The 27,660-nt window shown below is 44.6% G+C and overlaps 1 protein-coding gene across 1 annotated transcript in view; it reads right to left on the bottom strand.

Annotated features, from left to right (window-relative positions):
- LOC136581977 (uncharacterized) overlaps positions 1-23,269 on the bottom strand; it is a 171,436-nt gene extending 148,167 nt beyond the window's left edge. Inside the window, exon 1 of the mRNA XM_066582696.1 lies at positions 23,210-23,269. Coding sequence (XP_066438793.1) covers positions 23,210-23,243 — 34 coding nt within the window. The 5' untranslated portion in view covers positions 23,244-23,269. The remainder of the gene's footprint in view (positions 1-23,209) is intronic.
- Positions 23,270-27,660: the final 4,391 nt, after the last annotated feature.

Raw genomic sequence — 27,660 nt, 5'->3', positions numbered from 1 at the left:
ATACTGAACGACTGCTGCTTACAGTGAATGAAGGAGGGCGGGCGGGGGAAGAACGCTCTCCCAGCCCCCAGGCCTCTCTGTTAGCCATGCTGTAAGCAATCTAGCGATACTCGCTCCTGTGTAATAGTGCGGGAGCGAGAATACAGGCTTGTAACAATTTTAAACACAAAATACTTACTCTCGAAGTGGTAGACAATTTCTTTTTTGAATCCTGTGAGGAACTTGTTTCTGGTTTATCACAAGGGATCTTAAGATCTTGAAATTTTCCACCAAGTGATATATCCTAAGAAAAAAAGCAAAATAAAAAAAATCTGAACATTAGCGGCTACAGTTAAACTTATGTTTAAAAAAAACGCAATACTCATCTCTCAGCCGGCGTCTCTGTCCCCGGCCAGTTGCTCTGGCCATTGGTACGGCAAGCTGCTTCTAACTTGTCCGCGGCTCGGTTTTCAATTGACTCGCTGTCAGCGCTGTGTAACTGAGCGCTGTAATTGGATCGAACGCCAGCCAATCACAGCTGCTGCTGTATTATTCACAGCCATTCAGTGAATGACATCACTGAATGGTTGTGATTGGTTTGTTGAGCGCCGGCTGTGATTGGCTGGCGCTCGATCCAATTACACCGCTTAGTTACACGGCGCTGATGGTGGGGGAATTGTAAACCGAGCCAGGTAGATGACAGCGGGGAGAAGTCTGAAGCAGCTTGCCGCACCTCCAGGGACAGCAAAGCGACGGGGATACAGACACAGGCTGAGAGGAGAGTATTGCGTAGGTTTTGGGGGTTTTTTCTACCTAGAATATACCCGAGTTAATAAGTTTTACCAGTTTTCGGTGGTAAAACTTATTGACTCTGCTTATACTCGGGTCAGCTAATACTCGAGTATGTACGGTACTTCACCAAACTACAATATCATGTTCCATTCAATGTTGATTACAAATTGAGCATTAAAAGCACCCAAAAGTGTGCAGATTACAAATAAAGGTAAGATTAGCACAAGGCGTAAAAGGAGGTCATGTGCACAAGACAAATCAGCAGTGACAATCCCGCACCAGACACCTTGTAAACTGAAATCCTCTTTATTAGACACTCATATTAAAAGATCCATACACAAATAAAGCCACTACTGCACACGCCAACATGTTTCAGACATCACGAATGGCCATGACGAAGGACTGATGACCTGAACAACTTTGCGTGTGCAGTGGTGGCTTATTCCATTCTATGCATTTTTTAATATGCTGGATTTTCACTGTCAATTTGCCTCAAAAATGTCCTTACACCAGTTTCTGCATGCTTGACAACCGAACGACTAGCCGTTCAGTGTAAACAGCAGTTGTTTAATACTGAACGACTGCTGCTTACAGTGAATGAAGGAGGGCGGGCGGGGGAAGAACGCTCTCCCAGCCCCCAGGCCTCTCTGTTAGCCATGCTGTAAGCAATCTAGCGATACTCGCTCCTGTGTAATAGTGCGGGAGCGAGAATACAGGCTTGTAACAATTTTAAACACAAAATACTTACTTTCGAAGTGGTAGACAGTTTCTTTTTTGAATCCTGTGAGGAACTTGTTTCTGGTTTATCACAAGGGATCTTAAGATCTTGAAATTTTCCACCAAGTGATATATTCTAAGAAAAAAAGCAACAAAAAAAAATAAAAATCTGAACATTAACGGCTACAGTTAAACTTATGTTAAAAAAAACCGCAATACTCACCTCTCAGCCGGCATCTCTGTCCCCAGCCAGATGCTCTGGCCGTCGGTGCGGCAAGCTGCTTCTGACTTGTCCCCGACTCGGTTTTCAATTGCCCCGCTGTCAGCGCTGTGTAACTGAGCGCTGTAATTGGATCGAACGCCAGCCAATCACAGCCGCTGCTATATTATTCACAGCCATTCAGTGAATGACATCACTGAATGGTTGTGATTGGTTTATTGAGCGCCGGCTGTTATTGGCTGGCGCTCGATCCAATTACACCGCTTAGTTACACGGCGCTGATGGTGGGGGAATTGTAAACCGAGCCAGGTAGATGACAGCGGGGAGAAGTCTGAAGCAGCTTGCCGCACCTCCAGGGACAGCAAAGCGACGGGGATACAGACACCAGCTGAGAGGAGAGTACTGCGTAGGTTTTGGGGTTTTTTTCTACCTAGAAAAAACCGAGCCAGGTAGATGACAGAGGGGAGAAGTCTGAAGCAGCTTGCCGCACCTCCAGGGACAGCAAAGCGACGGGGATACAGACACAGGCTGAGAGGAGAGTATTGCGTAGGTTTTGGGGTTTTTTTCTACCTAGAATATACCCGAGTTAATAAGTTTTACCAGTTTTCGGTGGTAAAACTTATTGACTCGGCTTATACTCGGGTCAGCTAATACTCGAGTATGTACGGTACTTTACCATTAAATGGAACATGATATTGTAGTTTGGTGATTACAAATTGAGCACTAAAAGCACCCAAAAGTGTGCCTATTACAAATAAAGGTAAGATTAGCACTAGGTGTAAAAGGAGGTCATGTGCACAAGACAAATCAGCAGTGACAATCGCACACCAGACACCTTGTAAACCGAAATCCTCTTTATTAGACACTCATATTAAAAGATCCATACACAAATGAAGCCACTACTGCACACGCCAACATGTTTCAGACATCACGAATGGCCATGACGAAGGATTGATGACCTGAACAACTTTGCGTGTGCAGTGGTGGCTTATTCCATTCTATGCATTTTTTAATATGCTGGATTTTCACTGTCAATTTGCCTCAAAAATGTCCTTACACCAGTTTCTGCATGCTTGACAACCGAACGACTAGCCGTTCAGTGTAAACAGCAGTTGTTTAATACTGAACGACTGCTGCTTACAGTGAATGAAGGAGGGCGGGCGGGGGAAGAACGCTCTCCCAGCCCCCAGGCCTCTCTGTTAGCCATGCTGTAAGCAATCTAGCGATACTCGCTCCTGTGTAATAGTGCGGGAGCGAGAATACAGGCTTGTAACAATTTTAAACACAAAATACTTACTTTCGAAGTGGTAGACAATTTCTTTTTTGAATCCTGTGAGGAACTTGTTTCTGGTTTATCACAAGGGATCTTAAGATCTTGAAATTTTCCACCAAGTGATATATCCTAAGAAAAAAAGCAAAATAAAAAAAATCTGAACATTAGCAGCTACAGTTAAACTTATGTTTAAAAAAAACGCAATACTCATCTCTCAGCCGGCGTCTCTGTCCCCGGCCAGTTGCTCTGGCCATTGGTACGGCAAGTTGCTTCTGACTTGTCCGCGGCTCGGTTTTCAATTGACCCGCTGTCAGCGCTGTGTAACTGAGCGCTGTAATTGGATCGAACGCCAGCCAATCACAGCTGCTGCTGTATTATTCACAGCCATTCAGTGAATGACATCACTGAATGGTTGTGATTGGTTTGTTGAGCGCCGGCTGTGATTGGCTGGCGCTCGATCCAATTACACCGCTTAGTTACACGGCGCTGATGGTGGGGGAATTGTAAATCGAGCCAGGTAGATGACAGCGGGGAGAAGTCTGAAGCAGCTTGCCGCACCTCCAGGGACAGCAAAGCGACGGGGATACAGACACCAGCTGAGAGGAGAGTACTGCGTAGGTTTTGGGTTTTTTTTCTACCTAGAATATACTCGAGTCAATAAGTTTTACCAGTTTTCGGTGGTAAAACTTATTGACTCGGCTTATACTCGGGTCAGCTAATACTCGAGTATGTACGGTACTTCACCAAACTACAATATCATGTTCCATTCAATGTTGATTACAAATTGAGCATTAAATGCACCCAAAAGTGTGCAGATTACAAATAAAGGTAAGATTAGCACAAGGCGTAAAAGGAGGTCATGTGCACAAGACAAATCAGCAGTGACAATCCCGCACCAGACACCTTGTAAACTGAAATCCTCTTTATTAGACACTCATATTAAAAGATCCATACACAAATGAAGCCACTACTGCACACGCCAACATGTTTCAGACATCACGAATGGCCATGACGAAGGACTGATGACCTGAACAACTCTGCGTGTGCAGTGGTGGCTTATCCCATACTACACATTTTTTAATATGCTGGATTTTCACTGTCAATTTGCCTCAAAAATGTCCTTACACCAGTTTCTGCATGCTTGACAACCGAACGACTAGCCGTTCAGTGTAAACAGCAGTTGTTTAATACTGAACGACTGCTGCTTACAGTGAATGAAGGAGGGCGGGCGGGGGAAGAACGCTCTCCCAGCCCCCAGGCCTCTCTGTTAGCCATGCTGTAAGCAATCTAGCGATACTCGCTCCTGTGTAATAGTGCGGGAGCGAGAATACAGGCTTGTAACAATTTTAAACACAAAATACTTACTTTCGAAGTGGTAGACAATTTCTTTTTTGAATCCTGTGAGGAACTTGTTTCTGGTTTATCACAAGGGATCTTAAGATCTTGAAATTTTCCACCAAGTGATATATTCTAAGAAAAAAAGCAACAAAAAAAAAAAAATCTGAACATTAACGGCTACAGTTAAACTTATGTTAAAAAACCCCCGCAATACTCACCTCTCAGCCGGCATCTCTGTCCCCGGCCAAATGCTCTGGCAGTCGGTGCGGCAAGCTGCTTCTGACTTGTCCCCGGCTCGGTTTTCAATTGCCCCGCTGTCAGCGCTGTGTAACTGAGCGCTGTAATTGGATCGAACGCCAGCCAATCACAGCCGCTGCTGTATTATTCACAGCCATTCAGTGAATGACATCAATGAATGGCTGTGATTGGTTTATTGAGCGCCGGATGTGATTGGCTGGCGCTCGATCCAATCACACCGCTTAGTTACACGACGCTGATGGTGGGAGAATTGAAAACCGAGCCAGGTAGATGACAGCGGGGAGAAGTCTGAAGCAGCTTGCCGCACCTCCAGGGACAGCAAAGCGACGGGGATACAGACACCAGCTGAGAGGAGAGTACTGCGTAGGTTTTGGGGGGTTTTTTCTACCTAGAAAAAACCGAGCCAGGTAGATGACAGCGGGGAGAAGTCTGAAGCAGCTTGCCGCACCTCCAGGGACAGCAAAGCGACGGGGATACAGACACAGGCTGAGAGGAGAGTATTGCGTAGGTTTTGGGGTTTTTTTCTACCTAGAAAAAACCGAGCTAGGTAGATGACAGCGGGGAGAAGTCTGAAGCAGCTTGCCGCACCTCCAGGGACAGCAAAGCGACGGGGATACAGACACCAGCTGAGAGGAGAGTACTGCGTAGGTTTTGGGGTTTTTTTCTACCTAGAATATGCTCGAGTCAATAAGTTTTACCAGTTTTCGGTGGTAAAACTTATTGACTCTGCTTATACTCGGGTCAGCTAATACTCGAGTATGTACGGTACTTCACCAAACTACAATATCATGTTCCATTTAATGGTAATTACAAATTGAGCACTAAAAGCACCCAAAAGTGTGCCTATTACAAATAAAGATAAGATTAGCACTAGGTGTAAAAGGAGGTCATGTGCACAAGACAAATCAGCAGTGACAATCGCACACGAGACACGGTAAAGTGGGTGATGTTGAAGCGAGAATAACTGATGAAAACTTTGGTATAGTCGGAATTACTGAAACATGGCTTGATGATAAGTGCGATTGGGCGGTGAATTTGCAGGGGTACAATCTCTTCAGAAGAGACCGAAGGAACCAGAAAGGGGGAGGGGTATGTCTGTACGTCAAATCGAACTTGAAGCCGAGGCTACGGGAGGATATAGGGGTAGGAGACGAACAGGTAGAATCTCTGTGGGTAGAAATACAGGGAGGAAAAAATAACAAAATCCTGATAGGGGTCTTCTATCGGCCACCAAAAGCAACAGAAGAAACTGAAAACTTACTACTAAGGCAGATAGAAGAGGTGTCAAAGCGAAACGAAGTAATTATCATGGGGGACTTTAATTACCCAGATATAACATGGGAGAACGAAACCAGCAAATCTCACAGGGGTGATAAGTTCTTGAGAGTAATTAAAGACAATTACCTGAACCAACTTGTGCAGGAACCAACAAGAGGGAGAGCCATTCTGGACCTAGTACTAACCAACAAACCGGAACATATAAAGGGGGTGCAGGTTGAGGGGCACTTGGGGAACAGCGACCACAATATAATCAACTTCCAGCTGTCAATCAATAGGAAGCCTTATCAGGGAGTAGCAAAGAAACTAAACTTTAGTAAAGCAAAATTTGATGAGCTTAGAACTACTATCGGTAACATTAATTGGGACAACATCCTTAAAAACATCAGTACGGAGGAAAAATGGGAAAAGTTCAAAAGGATCCTAATCGCCTCATGTGAGCAGTTCATTCCCTTTAAAAATAAAAGAAACTCAGCTAAAAGGAAACCAATGTGGCTCGACAAGACGGTACGAGGGGCAATAAACGAAAAGAAGAAAGCGTTCAAACTACTAAAGCAACAAGGCAGCGAAGAAGCGCTGAAATCATAGAGGGAAAAAAACAAAATATGCAAAGATACGATCAAAACTGCCAAGGAGGAAGCAGAAAGACGGATCGCAAAAGAGAGCAAAAACGACCCAAAGCTATTTTTCAACTACATTAACAGCAAAAGGATTTGCAGGGAGAGCGCTGGCCCTTTAAAAAACAATGCAGGAGAAATCATTGATGATGACGAAGGGAAAGCAAATCTACTAAACAGTTTCTTCTCAAGTGTATTCACCAAAGAAAAGGAAATGCCACACGAGATGCAGGGGAATAAAACGAACCCCTCACAAAATATCTCACACCTAACGCAGGAGGAGGTGCGGAAGCGTCTAAAGAAAACTAAAATTGATAAATTGCCGGGCCCAGATGGATTACACCCAAGGATACTAAAGGAACTAAGTGACGAAATAGCTAGGCCGCTATACCTAATATTTCTAGACACTATCAAGACCGGAGTAGTACCATTGGACTGGCGCATTGCCAACGTGGTTCCAATTTACAAAAAAGGGAGCAAAAGTGAGCCTGGTAACTACAGGCCAGTAAGTCTCACTTCAGTAACGGGAAAAATTTTCGAGGGGATTCTGAGAGACGCCATCGATGAGTACCTCAAGTGTGAGGGTATATATATATATTGCCATATGTTCTTTATACTTTTATACCTACATGCAAGTTTTATTCAATTCCAAATAAGAAAAAAAACTTAATCTGTCGCCTTAACATCAGATATTCCAAGGCTTTAGAAGGCTGAGAGAGATGTTCTAGAAATTCAGAGAAGATACGGAACCAGACATGAAGGACGCGTGTACTTGGCCGATTTCCCAGAAGCGCTGGAACAAGATATCAAGATGTTCAACCATGTACATAATTTTCACTGTCTCAGGCCGAAAATCCGGACTGCCCATATATGGTTATAAGCCCATCACCCCTTGTTGGTGAGGGGACAAAGGGTATAAGATCTCATGTAATCTGTAATAAAGCACGTCGGCACAGCGCAGCCATGTCCCGTGTGAGGAATGATACCAGATCCCTGTGTGGTGTCTCTTCTTACCGCCGGCAACGGGGCAAGTGGGGTGGGCCCGATTGGTGCTGTACTTAGAATTACCCTGATACAAGGAGATTAAGGGAATAACTCCTCACCAGCATGGATTCATGAAGGGTCGCTCATGTCAGACAAATCTGATCAGTTTCTACGATGAAGTAAGCTCTAAGCTGGACCAGGGAGAATCTATTGATCTTGTATATCTGGACTTCTCTAAAGCCTTTGACACCGTGCCACATAATAGGCTAATTTACAAAATGAGGCAGCTCGGATAGGGCGAAAACGTGTGTAAGTGGGTAAAAAATTGGCTCAAGGATAGAAAGCAGAGGGTGGTAATAAATGGCTCATACTCTGATTGGACCACAGTCGCTAGCGGGGTGCCACAGGGTTCAGTACTAGGCCCCACTCTGTTCAACATATTTATCAATGACCTGATAGAGGGGCTGCACAGCAAAATATCAATATTTGCAGATGACACAAAATTATACAATATAATTAATGCAACGGAGGACAACGTGCGGCTACAAACGGACCTGGATAAGCTGGGGGCTTGGGCAGAAAAATGGCAAATGAAGTTCAATGTTGAAAAATGTAAGACTATGCACATGGGCAGGAGGAACGGATGTCACAAATATTCACTTAATGGGGTACCACTAGGGAAAAGTGATATGGAAAAGGATCTGGGGGTATTAGTGGATAATAGACTAAACTGGAGTAACCAATGCCAGTCAGCTGCTGCAAAGGCAAATAAAGTCTTGGGGTGCATTAAAAGAGGTATAGGGGCGAAGGACGAGAACATTATCCTTCCATTATATAAGGCACTTGTCAGGCCTCACATGGAATACTGCGTACAATTCTGGACACCGGTACTCAGGAAAGATGTCACAGTGCTTGAGGGGGTTCAAAGAAGGGCAACTAAACTAATACATGGAATGACGGGACTGGAATACCCAGAGAGGCTATCCAAATTGGGACTATTTACTCTAGAAAAAAGAAGGTTAAGAGGCGACCAAATAACCATGTATAAGTACATGAGGGGACAACACATGGATCTCTCCCGCGATCTGTTTACACCCAGGACCATGACGGTAACAAGAGGGCATCCGCTACGATTAGAGGAAAGTAGGTTTCATCACCAACATAGAAGGGGATTCTTTACTGTAAGAGCAGTTAGACTGTGGAACTCTCTACCGGAGGAAGTGGTGATGGCAAAATCCATAGAGGAGTTTAAAAGGGGACTTGATGTCTTTCTGGAGAAGAAGGATATTACAGGATATAAATATTAGGTTAAGTGTCAATCCTGGTATATAGGCAGGTAGGAACTATTAGGGGTTGATCCAGGGAACAGTCTGATTGCCATTAGGGAGTCGGGAAGGAATTTTTCCCCCAAAAGGGCTAATTGGCTTCTGGCCTTGGGGTTTTTTGCCTTCCTCTGGATCAACACAGTAGGTTAGACAGACTGGACTAGATGGACATTGTCTTCATTCGGCCTTACATACTATGTTACCTTGTAAACCGAAATCCTCTTTATTTTTTTTAAATTCGTTTTATTTATTGGTAATATGCAGTTCGTGAGATACACGGTGAAGTAAACTTTACATTACACATGGTGACATAGACAGTAACGGTTGTACATATTGGAATAACATCAACTTAGTTGCTGTGTCTCTCGAACTATCTGTTTGCATATTGTAACAGTAGACTTATAAATTTATATAAAAGAACAATAAAATAACAATAACACTAGACTCTGCTCTTCCTTTGCCCTTTTGGGGTTAGAGGATTCGGGGTTGTAGCTCTTCCAGGCGCTTGTCAGTGGGGGGGGGGGGGGATTAGCATGGGTCAGGTTGAGGTTTTAATCGGTGGTCAGGGTAGAGTGAGAGTCTAACCAGGCTCCCCATACTTTCCAATTTTTTTCCAAATTTTGCCAATATTGGCACTTTTATTAAATATACACAAGTTCTATCTGTCTCTTTTTACAACCTAAATGAAGTACAATATGTGGTGAAAAAACAATGTCAGAATCACTTGGATATGTAAAGCCTTTATGGAGTTATGCTATATTAAAGTGACATGTCAGATTTCCAAAATTTGGCTTTGTCACTAAGGGGTTAGCAAGCCAAAGTGTATGACTAAATGATCTGGCAGAGACCTTCCATCAAAATGTAAACGTTTAAGAGCAACACATTTCAGCATACAAAACATGCCTTTCTCAAGCTTTAGACATATAGAGTACATAAACATTCTTAAATACATGTAGGATAACTTACAGCTCGTGGCTCTAAGTTATCCCTTCAGCGTGAACCTAACGTGATCGGGGGGATGGAACTCAGCGTGCATTTCATTCTTTCAATACACTTTATTGAGCTCTGTTAGACCATACAAAGCCGACATAATGAAAGACAATACCACCGTAGGGATGGGTTCACACAGGGCGGAATCCCGACGGAAACCTCGCAGTTCTGCAGCAGCAAAAAAAAGCAAGATTTCCGCGGGGAGAGCACAGCCTTAATGGGGTTGTCCCGCGCCGAAACGGGGTTTTTTTTTTTTCAATAGCCCCCCCGTTCGGCGCGAGACAACCCCGATGCAGGGGTTAAACATGAACACCGGACAGCGCTTACCTGAATCCCCGCGCTTCGGTGACTTCTTACTTACCTGCTGAAGATGGCCGCCGGGATCTTCTCCCTTGGTGGACCGCAGGGCTTCTGTGCGGTCCATTGCCGATTCCAGCCTCCTGATTGGCTGGAATCGGCACGTGACGGGGCGGAGCTACACGGAGCCCCATTGAGAAGAGAAGAAGACCCGGACTGCGCAAGCGCGTCTAATTTGGCCATTAGACACCGAAAATTAGACGGGCTCCATGGAATCGAGGACGCCAGCAACGGAACAGGTAAGTGAAAAATTTCTTATAACTTCTGTATGGCTCATAATTAATGCACAATGTACATTACAAAGTGAATTAATATGGCCATACAGAAGTGTATAGACCCACTTGCTGCCGCGGGACAACCCCTTTAAATCCTCTTCCATTCAATGTTAATTACAAATTGACCATTAACCCCTTCAGTGGCACACCAGGAGATTTTCTGGGATGAGCTCCACTGCCCATAGTGATATAGCCTGGAAGATTTCCGGGCTATGTTTTACTATGGGACCTGCAGAGCACAATGCCATAAGCTGTGGCAGTGTGCTCTGCCTGCACAGACCCACAGAAAACAGCGCAGGACTTTAAAAAAAGAAGCAGGAAGATATAACTGATTTGCTGGCAACTTCCGGCTTCTTTTGTTAAATTCCTGCACGGTTTGCAGGTTGCCACGGAGACCATCAGCTTGTCAGAAGCCTGTAGATGGTCTCTGTGGCAGGGAGAGCTGGTGATCGTCTGTCAGAGAATAGCCGGGCACCAGCTGTTAGAGTGAAAAACGGAGAAAACCAACCATCTCCGCTGTTTAACCCTTTAGATGCCGCAGTCTGTGCGACCGCAGAATGTAAAGGGCTGTCACTATCGGACCCCCCACAATGTGACCAGGGGGTCCTGATGGGTCTCTGTGGCACCCGGAGGCTTGAATATAGCGTCCGGGACTGCCAGCTTAGGTTATGACGCTCAGATACTGTCTGAGTGTCATAGCCCGTCTAATACCCTGCTATCCCTCAGCATAGAAGAGTAGTAGAAGAAAAAAAAAAGTGTTATGCAAATCCCCTTAAAGGACAAAAATTTAAAAAGAAGTTAAAGGGGAAAAAAAGTAAAAAAATAAAAAGACAAAACACCACCTTTTTCCCTTTACTTTGTTAAAAATTAAAAACAAAATTACACGTGGTATTCCAACGTTCGTACTGACCCAGAGAAGAAAATTAGTACATAATTTAATTCCTTATTGAACAGTCCCCTTTTTTCCCCCACTTTTTTCGTTTTTTCCAGCCCCTTCATAACTCCTTTATTTATTCATTCATCAGTGTCGCTGCATGAGGGCTTGTTTTTGCAGAGCGAGTCATATTTTTCAACGGTGCCATTTAAAGTACCATATAATGTACTGAAAAACTTTTACAAAACTCTAAGTGGAGTAAAGTGAAGAAAAAAACAACATTCCACCATCTTTCAGTGCGTCTTGTTTGCACAGCACACAAACTGCACCAAAAATAACCGTATATACGAGTATTAGCCGACCCGAGTATAAGCCAAGACAATAAGTTTCACCACAAAAAAATGGGAAAACTTATTGACTCGAGTATAAGCCGAGCTATACTAGAGTATATACTAGGTTAAAAAAAAACTCCATACTCACCTCCCAGCCGGCGTCTGTGTCTGTGCGACAAGCTGCTTGAATTCTCCCCGCTGTCATCCCCCACCGTACTCTCTGCTTGGCTCTGTTAGTGCTGTGTAAGTAAGCGCTGTGATTGGATTGAGCGCTCGATCCAATCACAGCTGGCGCTCGATCAAATCACAGTGCTAACTTAAACAGCACTGATGGCAGGGGATTTGAAAGCAGAGCAGGGAGATGACAGCGGAGAGAATTCTAAAGCAGCTTGATTGGCTGTGAATGATCGAGCACCGGCTGTGATTGGCTGACGCTTGATCCAATTACAGCTCTTACTTACACAGCACTGACTTCAGGGGATGACAGAGCTGAGCAAAGAGGATGGCGGGGATTGACAGTGGAGAGAATTCAAACAGCCTGCCGCAATGCCACTGGAGACACACACGCCGGATGAGAGGCGAGTATGAAGGTTTTTTTTTTTAAGCCTTCCCTGACTCGAGTATAAGCCGAGAGGGGGCTTTTTCAGCCTAAAAAAATGAGCTGAAAAACAAGGCTTATACTCGAGTATATACAGTAACTTTATTCTTCGGGTCAGTATGATTACTACGATACCAAACTTGTATAGTTTTTTTCTTGCTGTAGTACTCGTGTTTTTTTTTTCAAAAACATTAGATTTTTTTATTTTATGCCGCCATCTTCCTTTTAATTTTTCCGTTGACGTAGTTGTGCAAGGGCTCATTTTTTGCGGAATGCCCTGTAGTTTACGTACCAAGTCGGAATACATACTACCTTTTAAATCGATTTTATGTGCATTTTTTCTGGGAGAGGGGGTGACTAAATAAGTGCGTTTCTGGCGGGTTTTTTCTGGAGGACGTTCACTGTGTGAGGTAAATAATGCGCTACTTGGATAGATCGGACTTTTACGGACCCGGCTATATCAAAAATGTATTTTTCTTTTATGATTTAGATTTTTTATCATAGAGCAAAACGGGGGCGATTTCAACTTGTATTCCTTTTTTTAACAACTGACGCCCATGCTGTATGAAGAGAGGCTGCACTGCGATCTCTCTTGATACATACCCTGAAACTGCAGGACGTAAATGAGTGTCCTGGAGCGGGAAGGTTTTAATCTGCAGGTATCGTAGTTATCATACTGACCCGAAAAATAAAGTTTTTTTTAACTTTTTTTCCTTAATTAACTTTTCAAAATTTTTTGTCCTTTTAGGGGATTTGCATAATACTTTTTTTTCCTACTACTCTGCTATGCTGAGGGATAGCAGGGTATTAGACGGGCTATGACGCTCAGACGGTGTCTGAGCGTCATAGCCTAAGCTGGCAGTCCCGGATGCTATTACAATTTGGTATTGGTATAATCGTACTGGCCTGTAGAATTACTTTAATGTATTATTTATACTGCAGTGAAAAATAAAAAAACACATGCCAGAATTACAGATTCTATTAATCATGCCCATAGAAAAAAATGGAAAAAAAGTAATTTTACATGTTCCTAAAAATTAGATAAAGGAAGACTGGAGTTCATCCTGCCAAAAACAAGGCCTTCTAGAGCTCTGGCAATGGAAAAATAAAATTAATACGGCTCTTGGAATGTGGCGACACAAAAGCAAACCTTTAAGAAAAAAAGAATGTTTTAAATGTACAAGAATAGCAAAACATTAAAAAAAACCTGTATAAACTTGGTATCGCCGAAATCGTGTTGACTCACAGAATAATGTTATCACACTATTTATTCTGCTTGCTGAGCACTGCAAAAATGAAATCTAAAAAACAAATGGCAGAATTTCTTTTTTTCCCCCCCAATCTCCCTAAAATTTTTACAATAGTTATGCCATACATTATATATACCCAAAAATGATGCCATCAAAAAGTACAACTTGTCCCGCAAAAAACAAGCCCTCATATGGCCGTTTCAATGGAAAAATGAAGTTATGGCTCTTGGAACGTGAAAAAAATGGATTATACCTACCTGATAATCAGGTTTCCAGTAGTCTCCAAGACAGCACCAATTGAGATTGCCTCCTCCTGATAGGACAGGAACATACGGAGAGGTTAAAAGCTCCCCCCCTTCCCCAGTGGATTATAACGAATTCCCGGGGTAGGAGCTCAACTTAAATTTTTTTCTTTTAACCGGGGTTTTGTCTTTTGGTTTTGTTTTTTTTAATAAAATTATATTATATATATGTTTTTTTATATTATATTATATAGTTTCTTTTCTATCAATTTAGGGGGGGGGAGGTACGGGTGCTGTCGTGGAGACTACTGGAAACCTGATTATCAGGTAGGTATAATCCATTTTTTCCCCAGTCGTCTCCACGACAGCACCAATTGAGACGTACCAACTAAAGTTTCCCTAGGGTGGGATTGCTGCCGAGAGGACTTTGCGGCCGAAGGCCATGTCCTCGTCCTGCTGCACTTTTACCCTATAGTGTTTAACAAACATGTGGGGTTTCTTCCAGACTGCGGCTTTGCATATCTGCTCGACCGAAGCTGAGCTATGTTCGGCCCATGAGGATGCTACTGCCCTTGTAGAATGGGCTTTAAGAGCTAAAGGGATTTCCTTCCCGAGGGCCTTATAGGACTCTATGATGGCTAGGCGGATCCACCTGGCTATGGAGCTTTTTACTGCTTTGCTCCCTTTATTTGGGCCACTGAACTGGACGAACAAGTTGTCGTCCCGCCTCCAGTGGCTTGTCGCCTCTATGTAGCCTAGGACTGCTCTCCTAACGTCCAGGCAGCTTAGGGTTTTTTCTTCCTCGTTTTTAGGTTTACTAAAAAATGAGGGGATTATTATGTCTTGGGACCTATGAAAATGTGATACTACTTTTGGCATAAACGCGGGGTCCGTTTTAAATACTAATTTGGTGTCCGAGATTTTCAGGAACGGGTGGCGAATGGACAAGGCCTGCAGCTCGCTAACCCGTCTTGCGGAGGTGATGGCTACTAAGAAAATGGTCTTGGTAGTAAGCATTTTTATGGGTAGTGCTTCGATCGGCTCGAATGGTACCGTTGTCATGGCCCTTAGGGCCCAATTAAGGTTCCAGTCTGGAAAAAGATTTATGGGCCTAGGCCGTAATCTAGTTGCTGCTGCTAGGAACCTGTTGACCCATCTGTTGTCTGCGAACTTTGTGTCACATATGGCGCTAAGGGCTGCGACATGGACCTTCAGGGTGCTTGGAGAGAGGCCCATCTCTAGGCCCTCCTGCAAGAACTCTAAAATTAGAGGGATGTCCGGGATAAAATCCCCGCGATCCCTTCCCTGTCTCCATGAGGAAAACCTTCTCCAAACTTTCAGGTAGATAAGGTGGGTAGTCTTTTTTTCTGCTGGACGTTAACGTTTCTACTACTCTCTGTGAGAATCCCTTCTCTTTTAGTGAGGATTCCTCAAGAGCCATGCTGTTAAGTGGAGCTTGTCTAGGCTCGGATGGCTCAGTGGCCCCTGCGATAGAAGATCTGTCCAGGTAGGGAAGATGACTGGGTCCTGGATGCTCAATGTTGCTACAAGACCGAACCAGCTTCTTTTGGGCCAGAACGGGGTCACCAGGATTAGTGTGCATACCTGGGTTCTGAAATGTTGTAAGACTCTGGGGATCAATGGTATAGGAGGAAAGGCGTATACCAGCCCCTCTCCCCAGTCTTGGCCTAGGGCGTCTACTGCTGTCGGACGATCTCCTGGCCGGAGGGAGAAAAAATTGCTTACTTTGGCATTTTCCCTGGTTGCGAACAGGTCCAATTGTGGGGTCCCCCACTGGTTGATCAGGATTCTGAATGCTTTCAGGGAGAGAGACCATTCTCCTGGGTCTATTTGCCTCCTGCTGAGAAAGCCCGCTTTTTGGTTTAGCGTCCCATTCAAATGGGTTGCCGTGATAGAGAGGATCCGACCCTCTGCCCAGTGGAAAATTTTCTGTGCGATGTTTTGCAGAGCGGGAGATCTTGTGCCTTCTTGGTGTCGTATATGGGCGACCGCGGTGATATTGTCTGACAGTATCTTTATATGCTGGTCCCGTAGCGAGTTCCCTAACTGCTGTAGGACCTGCCATATGGCCTGTAGTTCCCTGTAATTTGAGGACTGTTCTTTTGTCCTTTGAGGCCATGGGCCCTGAAAGAGCTGGTTCCCCACATGCGCTCCCCATCCCCAGGCGCTTGCATCCGTTGTGATGCGAGTGGCTGGGTTTTGTAGCCAATGAACCCCTCTCCGCAGGTTCTCTTGGGATGCCCACCAACGCAGGCATGTTTTCACCACGCTTGGAATGTACATTCTTGTCCCCAGAGAGGACTGCTTTTTTGTCCCGTGTGGATAGGACTGAGGCTTGCAGGGCTCTGGTGTGAGCCTGGGCCCATGCTACTCCTGGAATGCGTGAAGTCAAGTTTCCCAGGAGAAACATGGCTTCCCGAATTGTGCATAATCGTCTTCGTAAAAAGGTTTTGACTAGCCGTCAGATTTTTTGTATTTTCTACTCGGGTAGGCAGGAGCATTGCGATTCTGAGTCGAGCGTTATACCCAGAAATGTTTTCTGTTTGTCGGGATCTAGGCTGGATTTTTCCCAGTTTATGATCCATCCTAACGATTGGAGAAGTTCTAGCACTATCCTCAGGTGTTTCGTTAGGTGTTCTCTGGACTCTGCTATTATTAAAATATCGTCCAGGTAGGGTACTATTAGGACCGACTTCTTCGTCAGGTAGGCGGCTACCTCTGCCATAATTTTGGTGAAGATTCTGGGTGCTGAGGAGATCCCGAAGGGCAGGCATCTGAATTGATGGTGCTCTATTCCTTTGCCCATATACACTGCGAACCTTAGGTATTTCCGGGACCCCTCGTGGATCGGTACGTGGAAATAAGCATCCTTTAGATCGATGGATGCCATGCAGGCTCCTTTGGGAATCAACTTTATCGCTGAGGAGATGGACTCCATCTTGAATTTTCTGTATCTGATGCAGGTGTTCAGAGGTTTCAGGTTCACTATCATCCGCTGTTTCCCACAGGGTTTCCTTACTAGGAAGAGCCAGGAATAATGGCCCTGGGTTTCCTCGTTTTGCGGTACGGGGGATATTGCATTTAGTTGTTGCAGGTCCCCAACGCTTTGCTTTAGTAGGTGTAACTGTTGTTTGGAGCCTCCCGTGATAATGAATTTTCTTCTGGGGAGGGACACCAGCTCTATCCGGTATCCCTGCTGTAAGATCTTTGGGATCCATGGGCCTTCGGAAATCGCGGCCCCTTGATCCACAAAGCCCCCCCCCCCCTTGCCCCTACAAGGATGAGGTCAGGGTCTCTGCTTTGGCTTCCCCTGGTGGGGGTTAAAGAGGATGTTCCTTCCTCTGCCCCCCTTGGTGTAACTCCAGCGGCCTGTCTTGCCCTTGCCTTGGTAGGCCTGTGGCTGTTGCCTTGGGGCCCGGAAGAAGGTCTTCCCTCTCTGTGGCTTTTCTTCCGGGAATCCCGTCTTTTTGTCGGCCGCCTTCTCTAGAATCTTGTCAAGGTCCGGTCCGAACAAAAACTGGCCGTAGAACGGGAGGGCGCATAGCTTATTTTTTGAGGCTAGGTCGCCTGACCACGATTTCAGCCATAACACTCTTCTGGCTGAGTTAGACCGGGCTGTAGCTGTCGCCGAGAGTTTGACAGTTTCGTCCGCGGCGTCCGCTAGGAAATTTGCGTGTTATTGGTTAGGTGTAGCTGTAGCTGTTCTAGCCATACCCCCAGAGTTCGCGCCACACAAGTGGCTGCGATCCCTGGCCTAAGTATGTTTGTCGCTGCCTCCCATGATTTCTTTAGAAGGCCCTCAGCTTTGCGATCCATGGATCTTTTAACTGTGCGGCTCCACTCTTTTGGGATTATTTTGGTGATATTCTTGTGGACAGGGAAGGTGTGCTTGCGCCTCTCCCCTAGTCCCCCAAATATCTCATCTTGTAGGGTACGTGGTTCTCTGGGCTCTTCCATTCTTAGTTTAGCCCTGACTGACTTAATCAATTCCATTAAGTCGTCCTGATGGAATAACTATTTTTTGTAGTCCTCCTAATCTGAGGACTCCTCGGCCGCCTGTTCCTCTTGCTCCGACCTGATAGAACTCTCGGAGTCGGAAGGCTCGTCAGGAACATACGCCTTTTTCTGGCATTTCGCTGGCGGCGCCAGCTGTGACGTTAGGGCTGATCTAACCTCTTCTTTCACCAGCTTCCTAACGTCCTCCATGAATCCCCCCGATTCCTCTTTAACTAGCCTAGCTAGGCATGCCTTGCATAGAGGCCTCTGGTACGTAGCTGGCAGTTTTATCCCGCATTTTCTGAGTTTTGTTCTGGGGGTGATGTCTTTTTTATCCCCCTGACAAATAAAGCATTTTTGCGGGTAAATATGCAATTTTCCATACACAATACACTGGATATTTGCATTGTATTTTTTGCCGCACTGGCTACTTACGGCCGCTGAGGCTGAGGTTTCAGCTGTCTCTGGGGCTGGAGCACTCATTACTATACCGGTGCTGCAGACACCCTGCAACCTGTAGTGCTGGTTTGTTCTGGCTTCTCTCAGGTTCCTATTTTTTTAAAATTTTCGCGCTTCTGCGCTAAGCCCCGCCCCCTCCGCTCCTGATGCAGACGCAATGACGTCATCGCGCTGGACACGTGACGCGGAGCCCCGCCCCCCGCCGTCGAAGCGCTTCCTGGAGCACCGCGCTCTAACTTCTGCAGGGAGGACGAGGGGACTGAGGCTCCCACTTTGTACCCCCCATGGGCCGCCGCGGGAGGAACCTGGCCCGGGGGTTACCACCCCATGTGGCATCCCGGGAGTCGTCTGGCTTGGAAGGGAGGACAGGCTGAGCCACTGCCCTCCGATCCGCCTGTAAGTAATCCTGGCTGGCTTCTCCACCAGCTTCTCTCAGAGATCCTGCCTCCTGGCAGGACAGGAAGACACTGAGGAAAGTGGGGAAGGGGGGGAGCTTTTAACCTCTCAGTATGTTCCTGTCCTATCACGAGGAGGCAATCTCAATTGGTGCTGTCGTGGAGACGACTGGGGAAAATTAGTTGCGATTAAATAATTGGCCCATTTAACCCCTTGAGCGGCACGGCCGGAAATTTTCTGGGACGAGCTCCACTGCCCATAGCAATATAGCCCGGAAGATTTCCGGGCTATGTTTCACTATGGGAGCTGCAGAGCACAATCCCATAAGCTGTGGCAGTGTGCTCTGCCTGCACAGACCCACAGAGAACAGTGCAGGACTTTGAAAAACAGAAGCAGGAAGATATTGCCGATCTGCCGGCAATCTCCTGCTTCTAAATTCAAAAGTACTTCACTGCTTTGTTTACAGGTTGCCATAGAGACCATCGGCTTGTCAGAAGCCAGCCGATGGTCTCTGTGGCAGGGAGAGCTGGTGCTTGCCTATCAGAGGACAGCCAGGCACCAGGTCTTACAGCAGGGATCAGAGAAAACCTCCGATCTCTGCTATGTTAACCCTTTAAATGCTGCAGTCTATGTGACTACAGCATGTACAGGGCAGTCCAGTCACCAACGGACCCCTAGAATGTGATCAGGGGTCAGGACAAAAATTAAAAAAAAAAAGGTAAAAAAAGTTTTAAATTATTAAAAAAATAAAAATAAAAAACACTTGTGTCCCATTACTTTGTAAAAAAAAAATAAAAAAATTAAATTACACATGTGGTATCCCTACGTTGTAATGACTCAGAGAAGGAAGTTAGTATATTATTTAACCCCTTAATGACACAGCCCCTTTTTTCCCCCCATTTCTTTTTTTCCTACCCACGTTTAAAAAATCATAACTCCTTTATTTATTCATAGACGTCGCTGTATGAGGGCTTGTTTTTTGCGGGACGAGTTGTGTTTTTCAATGGTGCTATTTAAAGTACCATATAATGTACTGAAAAACTTTTACAAAATTCTAAGTGGAGTAAAAGGGGAAAAAAATTGACATTTTGCCATCTTTCACTGCGTTTTGTTTCTACGGCACACAAACTGCAACAAAAATGACCTGCTAACTTTATTCTATGGGTCAGTACGATTACTAGGATACCAAACTTGTATAGTTTTTTTTTTGCTGTAGTACCTGTATTTTTTTTCAAAGACATTTAATTTTTTAACATTATTTTCTGCTGCATCTTTTGCGCGCAATACCTTTTGAATTTTTCCGTCGACGTACTTGAGCAAGGGCTCATTCTTTGCGTGATGTCTTGTAGTTTACATTAGTACTAATTTGGAATACATACGACTTTTTGATTGATTTTTATTGCATTTTTTCTGGGAGACAGGGTGACTGAAAGTGCATTTGTGGCGTTCTTAATTTTTTTTTCGGACTACGTTCACCATGCAGGGTAAATAATGCACTACTTTGATAGATTGGACATTTACGGATGCGGCGATACCAAATATGTATTTCTTTTATGATTTAGATTTTTTTTATTATAGATATGGCAAAAGGAAGTGATTTAAACTTTTATTTATTTATTTTTTTTAAGTGTGAAAAAGAAAAAAAGCTATTACAATTTGGTATTGGCATAACCATACTGGCCTGTAGAATTACTTTAATATGTTATTTATACTGCTCAGGGAATGCAGTGAAAAATAAAAATAAAAAACATGCCAGAATTACAGATTTTGTTAATCTTGCCACTGGAAAAAATAGAATAAAAAGCGATCAAAATTTTAAATGTTGCAAAAAATTAAGTTCATCCTGCAAAAAAACAAGGCCTTCTAAAGCTCTGGTAATGCAAAAATAAAATTAATACGGCTCAATGAATGTGGCGACACAAAAGCAAACCTTTAAGAAAAAACAATGTTTTAAATGTAGAAAAATAGCAAAACATAAAAAACTGTATGAACTTGGTATCGCCGGAATCATGTTGACTCGGAGAATAATGTTGTCACATTTTTTATTCTGCAGGCTGAAAGCCGAAAAAATGAAATCCAAAAAACAAAATGGCAGAATATTTTTTTTTCCCCCCCAATCTGCCTACAATTTTTTTTACAAAAGTTATGCAATACATTATATATACCCCAAAATGCCATAAAAAAAAACAACTTGTCCTGCAAAAAACAAGCCCTCATATGGCGGTGTCAATGGAAAAATGAAAGAATTATAGCTCTTGGAACGAGTCTGCAAAATTAGTTGAAATTAAATCATTAGACCATTTAAAAAACCTGCTCTGGTGGGTACGACAGGGTGGTAAGAAACCCACCACTCAAGGGGTTAAAAACCTGCCCTGGTAGGTCTGACAAGGTAGTAAAAATCCCGCCACTGAACAGGTTAAAAGACTGAACAAAGTGCTGGTCGTGCGAGTGTGCCATTCGCTTTCAACGTGATTGCCAACATACCAGAGTAGCAGATACCAGCAACACGGAAAAGAACCATGTATGCTGGGGCCAGTGCCACATTTATTCTGATGTCACTGCAAGGGAAGAAGCAACACCTTCCGCTGCGGGTTCCTGTGGATACGGGATAACTTGTTGATTGGTGAGGATCTCACCTATGAGAGTCTGCTGATCTCAAGAACGAGGATCCCGTGTTCACAAGAACGGAGCGCCAACCATGTATGCTCGGCCAGTGCACCATTCATTCTAATGTCACTGCAAGGGAAGAAGCAACCCTCCCAGTGACAGGCAGAGGGCGACATGAGACACCGTTCTTGAGATTTAAGTGGGTCTCAGCAGTAAGATCCCTACCAATTAACAAGTTATTCCCCATCCTGTGGGCAGGAGATGACTGGAAATCCTGGCAGGATTATAACAATTTTAAATACAAAATCCTTACTTTCGAAGTGGTAGACAATTTCTTTTTTGAATCCTGTGAGGAACTTGCTTCTGGTGAATCACATCTCCTACCAAGTGATATTGTGAGTTTCTAAGAAAAAAAAGCAAAATAAAATAATCTGAACATTACCGGCTACAGTCAAACTTAGGTAAAAAATCTGGATACTCTGGAACCAGTCAATGCAGCGCTCAATGAACCAATGTGATGGCTGTGATTGGTTCATCGAGCGCTCCACTGATTTCCTGAGCGGAGGTCAAAGAACCAATCTCAGCCATCGCCATGTGGAGACAGAATTTAATTGGTCAATCAATGTCATGGCTCAGCGCATCAGTGCTCCAGAGAGCAGTGGTAGGGAGCTGGACTGAGACTGCTACGCAAGTATAATAAGACATCCCTTGAAAATAAGAACTGGCGCCTATTTTGAGGCAAAAATTAATATAAGACAGGGTCTTATTTTCAGAGGAACACTACCTAGTACTGTAACAGCACAGGGACATGCTACTTGGGTAATATTTGCCCAGTACTCATCCAGTGTGAATGGAGCTTTAAATTGGTATTCTGGTTTCAACTAGCTGCATATATCAATACTACAAGTGAAGATTTAAAAAAAATAAATAAACAAACAACAACTTTGTAATAGAAAGAGAAAAATGCTATAAAAATTGTCCAGTTATCAGCCACTTCTGCTTCCCCATGCACTGACCATTCTCTCTATAGTACAATATATCTCCAGTGAGGCAGAGATGAAGACACATTATCATCTTCAATGATGGATCAGATTAAAGCCCATATTCTTATATGCAAGGGGGGGGGGGGCAGTAGAGACATACAGAGAAGCTGTTGTAGCTTCTAGCAAGTGTTTTACAGTCTCAGCTGGATTCATATTTACAATACACCCAGTACTATTATATAATGTCTTATATGCTGCTTCTTCTGATAGTGTTTTACATATATGTAGGGGAACAGAATCTCATCTCTTCTATTGGAATAGCCCAATATTACTTCATGAAATGTATTCGTTTTCTACTTGTGACCATCTAAACAGGCTCCAGTGGTTGTAGCGGATAGCATTGCTAGTGCTACATGCAGAGTAGAACCTAAACGAGAAACACCTTTTTATTATTAACTGGATGTAAAATATATTGATATTCACCTTACACCGCGTCAACAGAGTTTCTTGAGAGACGTCCGTTACTAAAAGAGATCAAAAAGAAAAAATAATATGCACAACACACAGGCAATTCTTAATTGTAATCTCAATTCTCAGGTTTGCATGGGAAATATATATATATTTATACTAAAGGGGTCGTCCCAGTGACAGCTTATCTGTAAAACTCCTTTCTTCGGCACTAAAATAACAATGATACACTCGCCAGCGCTCATTCCTCTACGCCTATATGTTTACAGGCTGAAGTCCTGCCCGATTTACAGGATGTCACAGGGAAGACCTCCTGAGGGGCCACAGGACACAGCGGGGAGAGTTCAGTATATCACGGTTTGATTTTAGTGCATGGGTAAGGCGTTAATAGTTAAACCAACGCGGACAACCCTTTTAAGCCTGAACAACGAAATGCAAACAATGCAAGTATATACCATTTTTTTAACTTGAGACACCAAATGTTGCTTCCATCACATATTGTAAACTCTTTTGGCCAGTACACACAGTTTTATGTACACATGAAACATTCTTTAAAATTAAAGACAAACAGTAATGTTACCACTAGCAGAAGGGTTTTCTTCTCGACAATGCATTATCGTATTTCCCGTTTGGTGAGAAAACTTAGAAACCTAAAAAAACAAAATCAGCATAAATTAGCTTATTACACATCCTGCAGATTCTGAAAAAAGAATTATGCCACCAAAAACATTTATCATTCATAGGTTAGGTGATAAATGTATGATCGTTGTGGGTTCAACCACTAAGACCCCAAAGGAATCACAAGAATGGCGCACTCCGAGTCCCCGTGATGAATGGACACGCTATTCACATGCATGACCTACGGCGATAGCCAAGTGCAGCACGTGCCTATCTCCGTCAGTCCCACAGAACACATTCTAGAAGTGTAAGTAGTTGCGGTCACACACGTGCGCTGACACTGCATTCACTAGAGGAAATCAGAGTCATTCTCATGATCCCTGTGGATTCCTACAATCGTGCCTCCAGCAAGCATACATGAAAATTCAAGATATAAATGATATTAAGTGTAAGACAACAGATGTAAGCAGGGGGCACTAGAACACAAATAGGAGAATACTCAGCAATAGCAGGCGCTGTATTGCTATTTAGAAGCACCTTGTAAGACAAAGGGGGGTGGTATCTTTTGTGCAGCAGTGTTTTAATAGAGCTCCAGCTACTCCATAGATATTTAAAGGGGTTGTCCAGGGTTAGAAAAGCATGGCTGCTTTCTTCCATCCTTGACCACATTAGGCTGTGGCACATGACCCATCTTCAGCCATCTACTGGTAGTGTTCCGCTGGACCAAACTGGTTCAGCCGACTGAGGCTCTGCTGCATAGCCTGCAGACATTGCTGGAGAGCAAGACCCTGTGTAATCGGCCATCACGGAGCTGCAGCCCACCACCATCTAATCACACCGCTTACTGCCAGCTCCCACCAGGGCACTTGTTAGCCAACTCAGCTCGGGCACCTTTCACAGTATCCTAGCGGAGATCTCACAGGTAGAGCTAAAGGCAGCCATATACAATACAAGCCTGCTTAGGCCCTGATGATTCAGCTGCTCCCACTTCATGGACCTGCTGTACATGATCCTCTTCACATTGGTGCATATGCCTGCCTGAAGGACTAAGTAAGGGAATACAACACATTTTCTGCTTTTCCCACTATGACATTTATTCCCTATGCCAGCGATTCCCAACCAGGGTGTCGCAGCTCTCTGGCTGGAAATCACGTCGTACTATTGTACCTTGACGTAGTCACGTAGCAATGTGGGTGCGGGAGGGTCGGCCGGCCCCGGGTGCCATGAGTGAGAGGGTAACAGCTAAGTCAGTCAGCTGTGGTCCTGGCGCGCAACAATTTGGCAGCAGCGGGTGGAAGAGCTACTATCGGAGTCTGCTATAAGCCCCTCACAGAACCTGCACTGACCTCTAGCACCGGTTAACCCTCCCCCTGCAGCCCTATCATAAAGGGGCACACAGACCTGCAGAGTCAGCAGCTTTCAGGACCTCCGCCGATGTCCTGTCATGCGATACCCTGTGTGGGAGGAGTCAGGGATCATATGTGTGTTGGAGCTGTGGGGGTCAGGATGAAAGGATGCAGTGAGTGAGTGGAGCTGTAGGGGTCAGGATGGATGGAGTGAGTGAGGGAGGGGAGCTGTGAGGGTCAGGATGGATGTAGCAGAGCTTTGTGTGTGTCTGGGGATCAGGAAGGATGTAGCAGAACTGTGTGTGATGTCTGGGGATCAGGATGGATGCAGCAGAGCTGTGTGCGAGGTCTCGGGATGAGGATGGATGTAGCGGAGCTGTGTGTGTGTGATGTGTGGGGGTCAGGATGGATGTAGCGGAGCTGTGTGTGTGATGTCTGGGGATCAGTATAGATGTAGCAGAGCTGTGTGTGTGATGTCTGGGAATCAGGGTGGATGTAGCGGAGCTGTGTGTGTGATGTCTGGGGATCAGGGTGGATGTAGCAAAGCTCTGTGTGTGTTACCCTAAGTTCCAGTAACGATGATGGAGGTGGATAGCACACTCGAATATTCTTTCCAACACTGAGCGCAATGGCTCAATGATATTGATATTGGGCGATTGTGGAGTCCATGGCATGCTCCATAGTCCAGGTTTTATGACTTTTACACCCCTGTCTTCTCTGAGCAGCATTTCAAATCAATGATGAGTGGTTTTAGAATGGCAGCTTGTCCATAAAAGTCTTGCTTGTGGAGTTCCCTTTGCACCGTTTTAGTACTAATAGGTTTGTGAACACTGTATTCAGCTTAGCAGTCACTTTTACAGCTGTAGTCTGCTTATTTTTCATCACAAACCTATGCAATGATCGTCTGTGTGTCACTCAACACACATTTCCATCCACGTTGGCGTTTTTGGATGGGTTTTTTCCAGTCTTTTGTGGCCATAATCTTGGATATTGTGCCACGTGATACAGCAAAAACTTCCACCATCTTTGTTACAGAGGCAACCACCAAATGGACCTCAATAATTTGGCTGTGTTGGAACTCCGTCAGCTCTGCCATCATTCCCTCACAATTGCACAGAACGCTGTCTCAAAGACAAATTACACTTACCATGTGTTGGCACCTTGTTATACAGATTATTGCATCACGCAACAACTACAGCACCGCCTACTAACTCTGCTGTAGTACATGTGTGGATCCCGGACCATTAGGAGCGATCCACATGGCATTTTAATCATTTGCACTGAGCTGTCCTGTTGACCCCCTGCTTGTCTGTAGAGCTTTCCCGCCAAACTTTTGTTTACTTCACCTCTTGCCCGGCTTTGGGTGATTTTACGAGCCAGCTGGTAACAGCAGCTGATTGGCTGAAATCCCTGACCAATAGAACCTTGCTGCTCGGGCAGATGGTCAGTTCTGACCAGCAGCATCTGTGTTATATTACCTCCACTTAAAATCGCTCTCTACACGTCTTTTTCATATAGTTAAAATTTACTGGTGGTATTGTGAAATCTAATTTAAGGCATGCATTTCGTAAGGTGTTTCCATCTTTTTTTCCACCCCCTGTATATTGTATCCCTGGGGGTCTGACTGCTGGGACCTCTTTACGATAGCAAGATCTGTGCATCTCATATCCTTCAAGAGAAATTTTCAGTAGTGTGCATGCATGACCAGCGCTCCATTCACTTCTATGGGATGGAGATTAATACTCTCTGCAATATTGCAACACCAGTAGTGCAATATCCTTAGACTGAAAATCTCAGAGCACATGTAAAACAGACCTCCTGCAGCATGTCTGGCAGAACCAGTGCATGTAAAACATCTTCTGTGTCCACTCCTAATAGTTACATCTGTCGATGAGATCAGGATTGAAGTTGGCTGGGTGACATCTTTCGGGCCAGGGCAGACACTGAGTGTGGTATACAACTCCTCCACATAAAATCTAAAGACATTCTCCAGTAGGATCAATTTTTTTCAGGACTTAAGTGGCAGCATTGAGCAGTGCGGTAATATATCAATATCAAGCTGAGGGCGACCAACAACGGCTGCATTTTGCTCTACAAAGATCTAGAAAAAGCCTGCAAATCAACTCATTAAAGAGGCTTCTTAATTAGAATACTAGTGGGCAATTACTTTTGATACTTTTCTTCCAACAAGATTATTTTTTTTGTGTTATACCTATATGTTAGAAGTACTTTTTACATGTTCTACTGTTTTCCCAAACCTTAGGCCGTTGGCGCGCGAACAGATTTGCATTGCAGAAACCGCAGACAGCATCTGCACCACGGAGCTGCAGCAAATACCGTTTTGAACATAGGGGATAACTTTTGATTGGGGGGATTCTCACCTATGAGACTCTGCTGATCTCAAGAACGAGAGTCCCGTGTTCCTATATTCTCCCCACTGCCCGGTTACTGCACCCCTGCACTGAGGAGGAGACTGAACAAAGTGCTAATCGTGCAAATGCGCCATTCACTTAAGGCCCATTTAGACACAAAGATTATCGCTCAAAAGCCGTCTTTTGAGCGATAATCATTGTGTGTAACTGCATTTACATCTAGCAGTTTTCGTTCTCCCGTCGCTCATCGTTGTCTTTCAGCGTGCTGAAAAACGACAATGAGCCTTATCAGGGATTCACGGCAGGATGCAGCTGATATTATGGTTTCAGCTGTATCCCGCTCCCTGATAATGGGCTGGGTATGAAGAACAGAGGGGTCCAGCTCTGTTCTCCATACCTGGCATGGAGCGCTTGGCTGTATAACAGCCAGGCGCTTTGTGGAAAAAACATCTAGATGCAGAAGACAAGCGGGGACACCCCACTTGTATTCTACATCCTACGTTGGGAGCGCTCAGCTGTCTGCGGGAAACAGCTGTATACAGAAGACAAGCAGGGACTCCTGTATAACAGCCTTGCGCTCGGAGCAGGGGAACAGCTGTATACAGAAGACAAGCAGGGACTCCCCGCTTGTCTTCTGCATCCTCCGCTCCGAGCGCTCGGCTGTATAACAACCTTGCGCTCGGAGCAGGGGAACA

Source organism: Eleutherodactylus coqui, chromosome 11, assembly GCF_035609145.1.
Source record: "Eleutherodactylus coqui strain aEleCoq1 chromosome 11, aEleCoq1.hap1, whole genome shotgun sequence".
In the NCBI taxonomy this organism is placed as follows: domain Eukaryota; kingdom Metazoa; phylum Chordata; class Amphibia; order Anura; family Eleutherodactylidae; genus Eleutherodactylus; species Eleutherodactylus coqui.
This window is presented reverse-complemented; position numbering and strand designations above follow the sequence as displayed.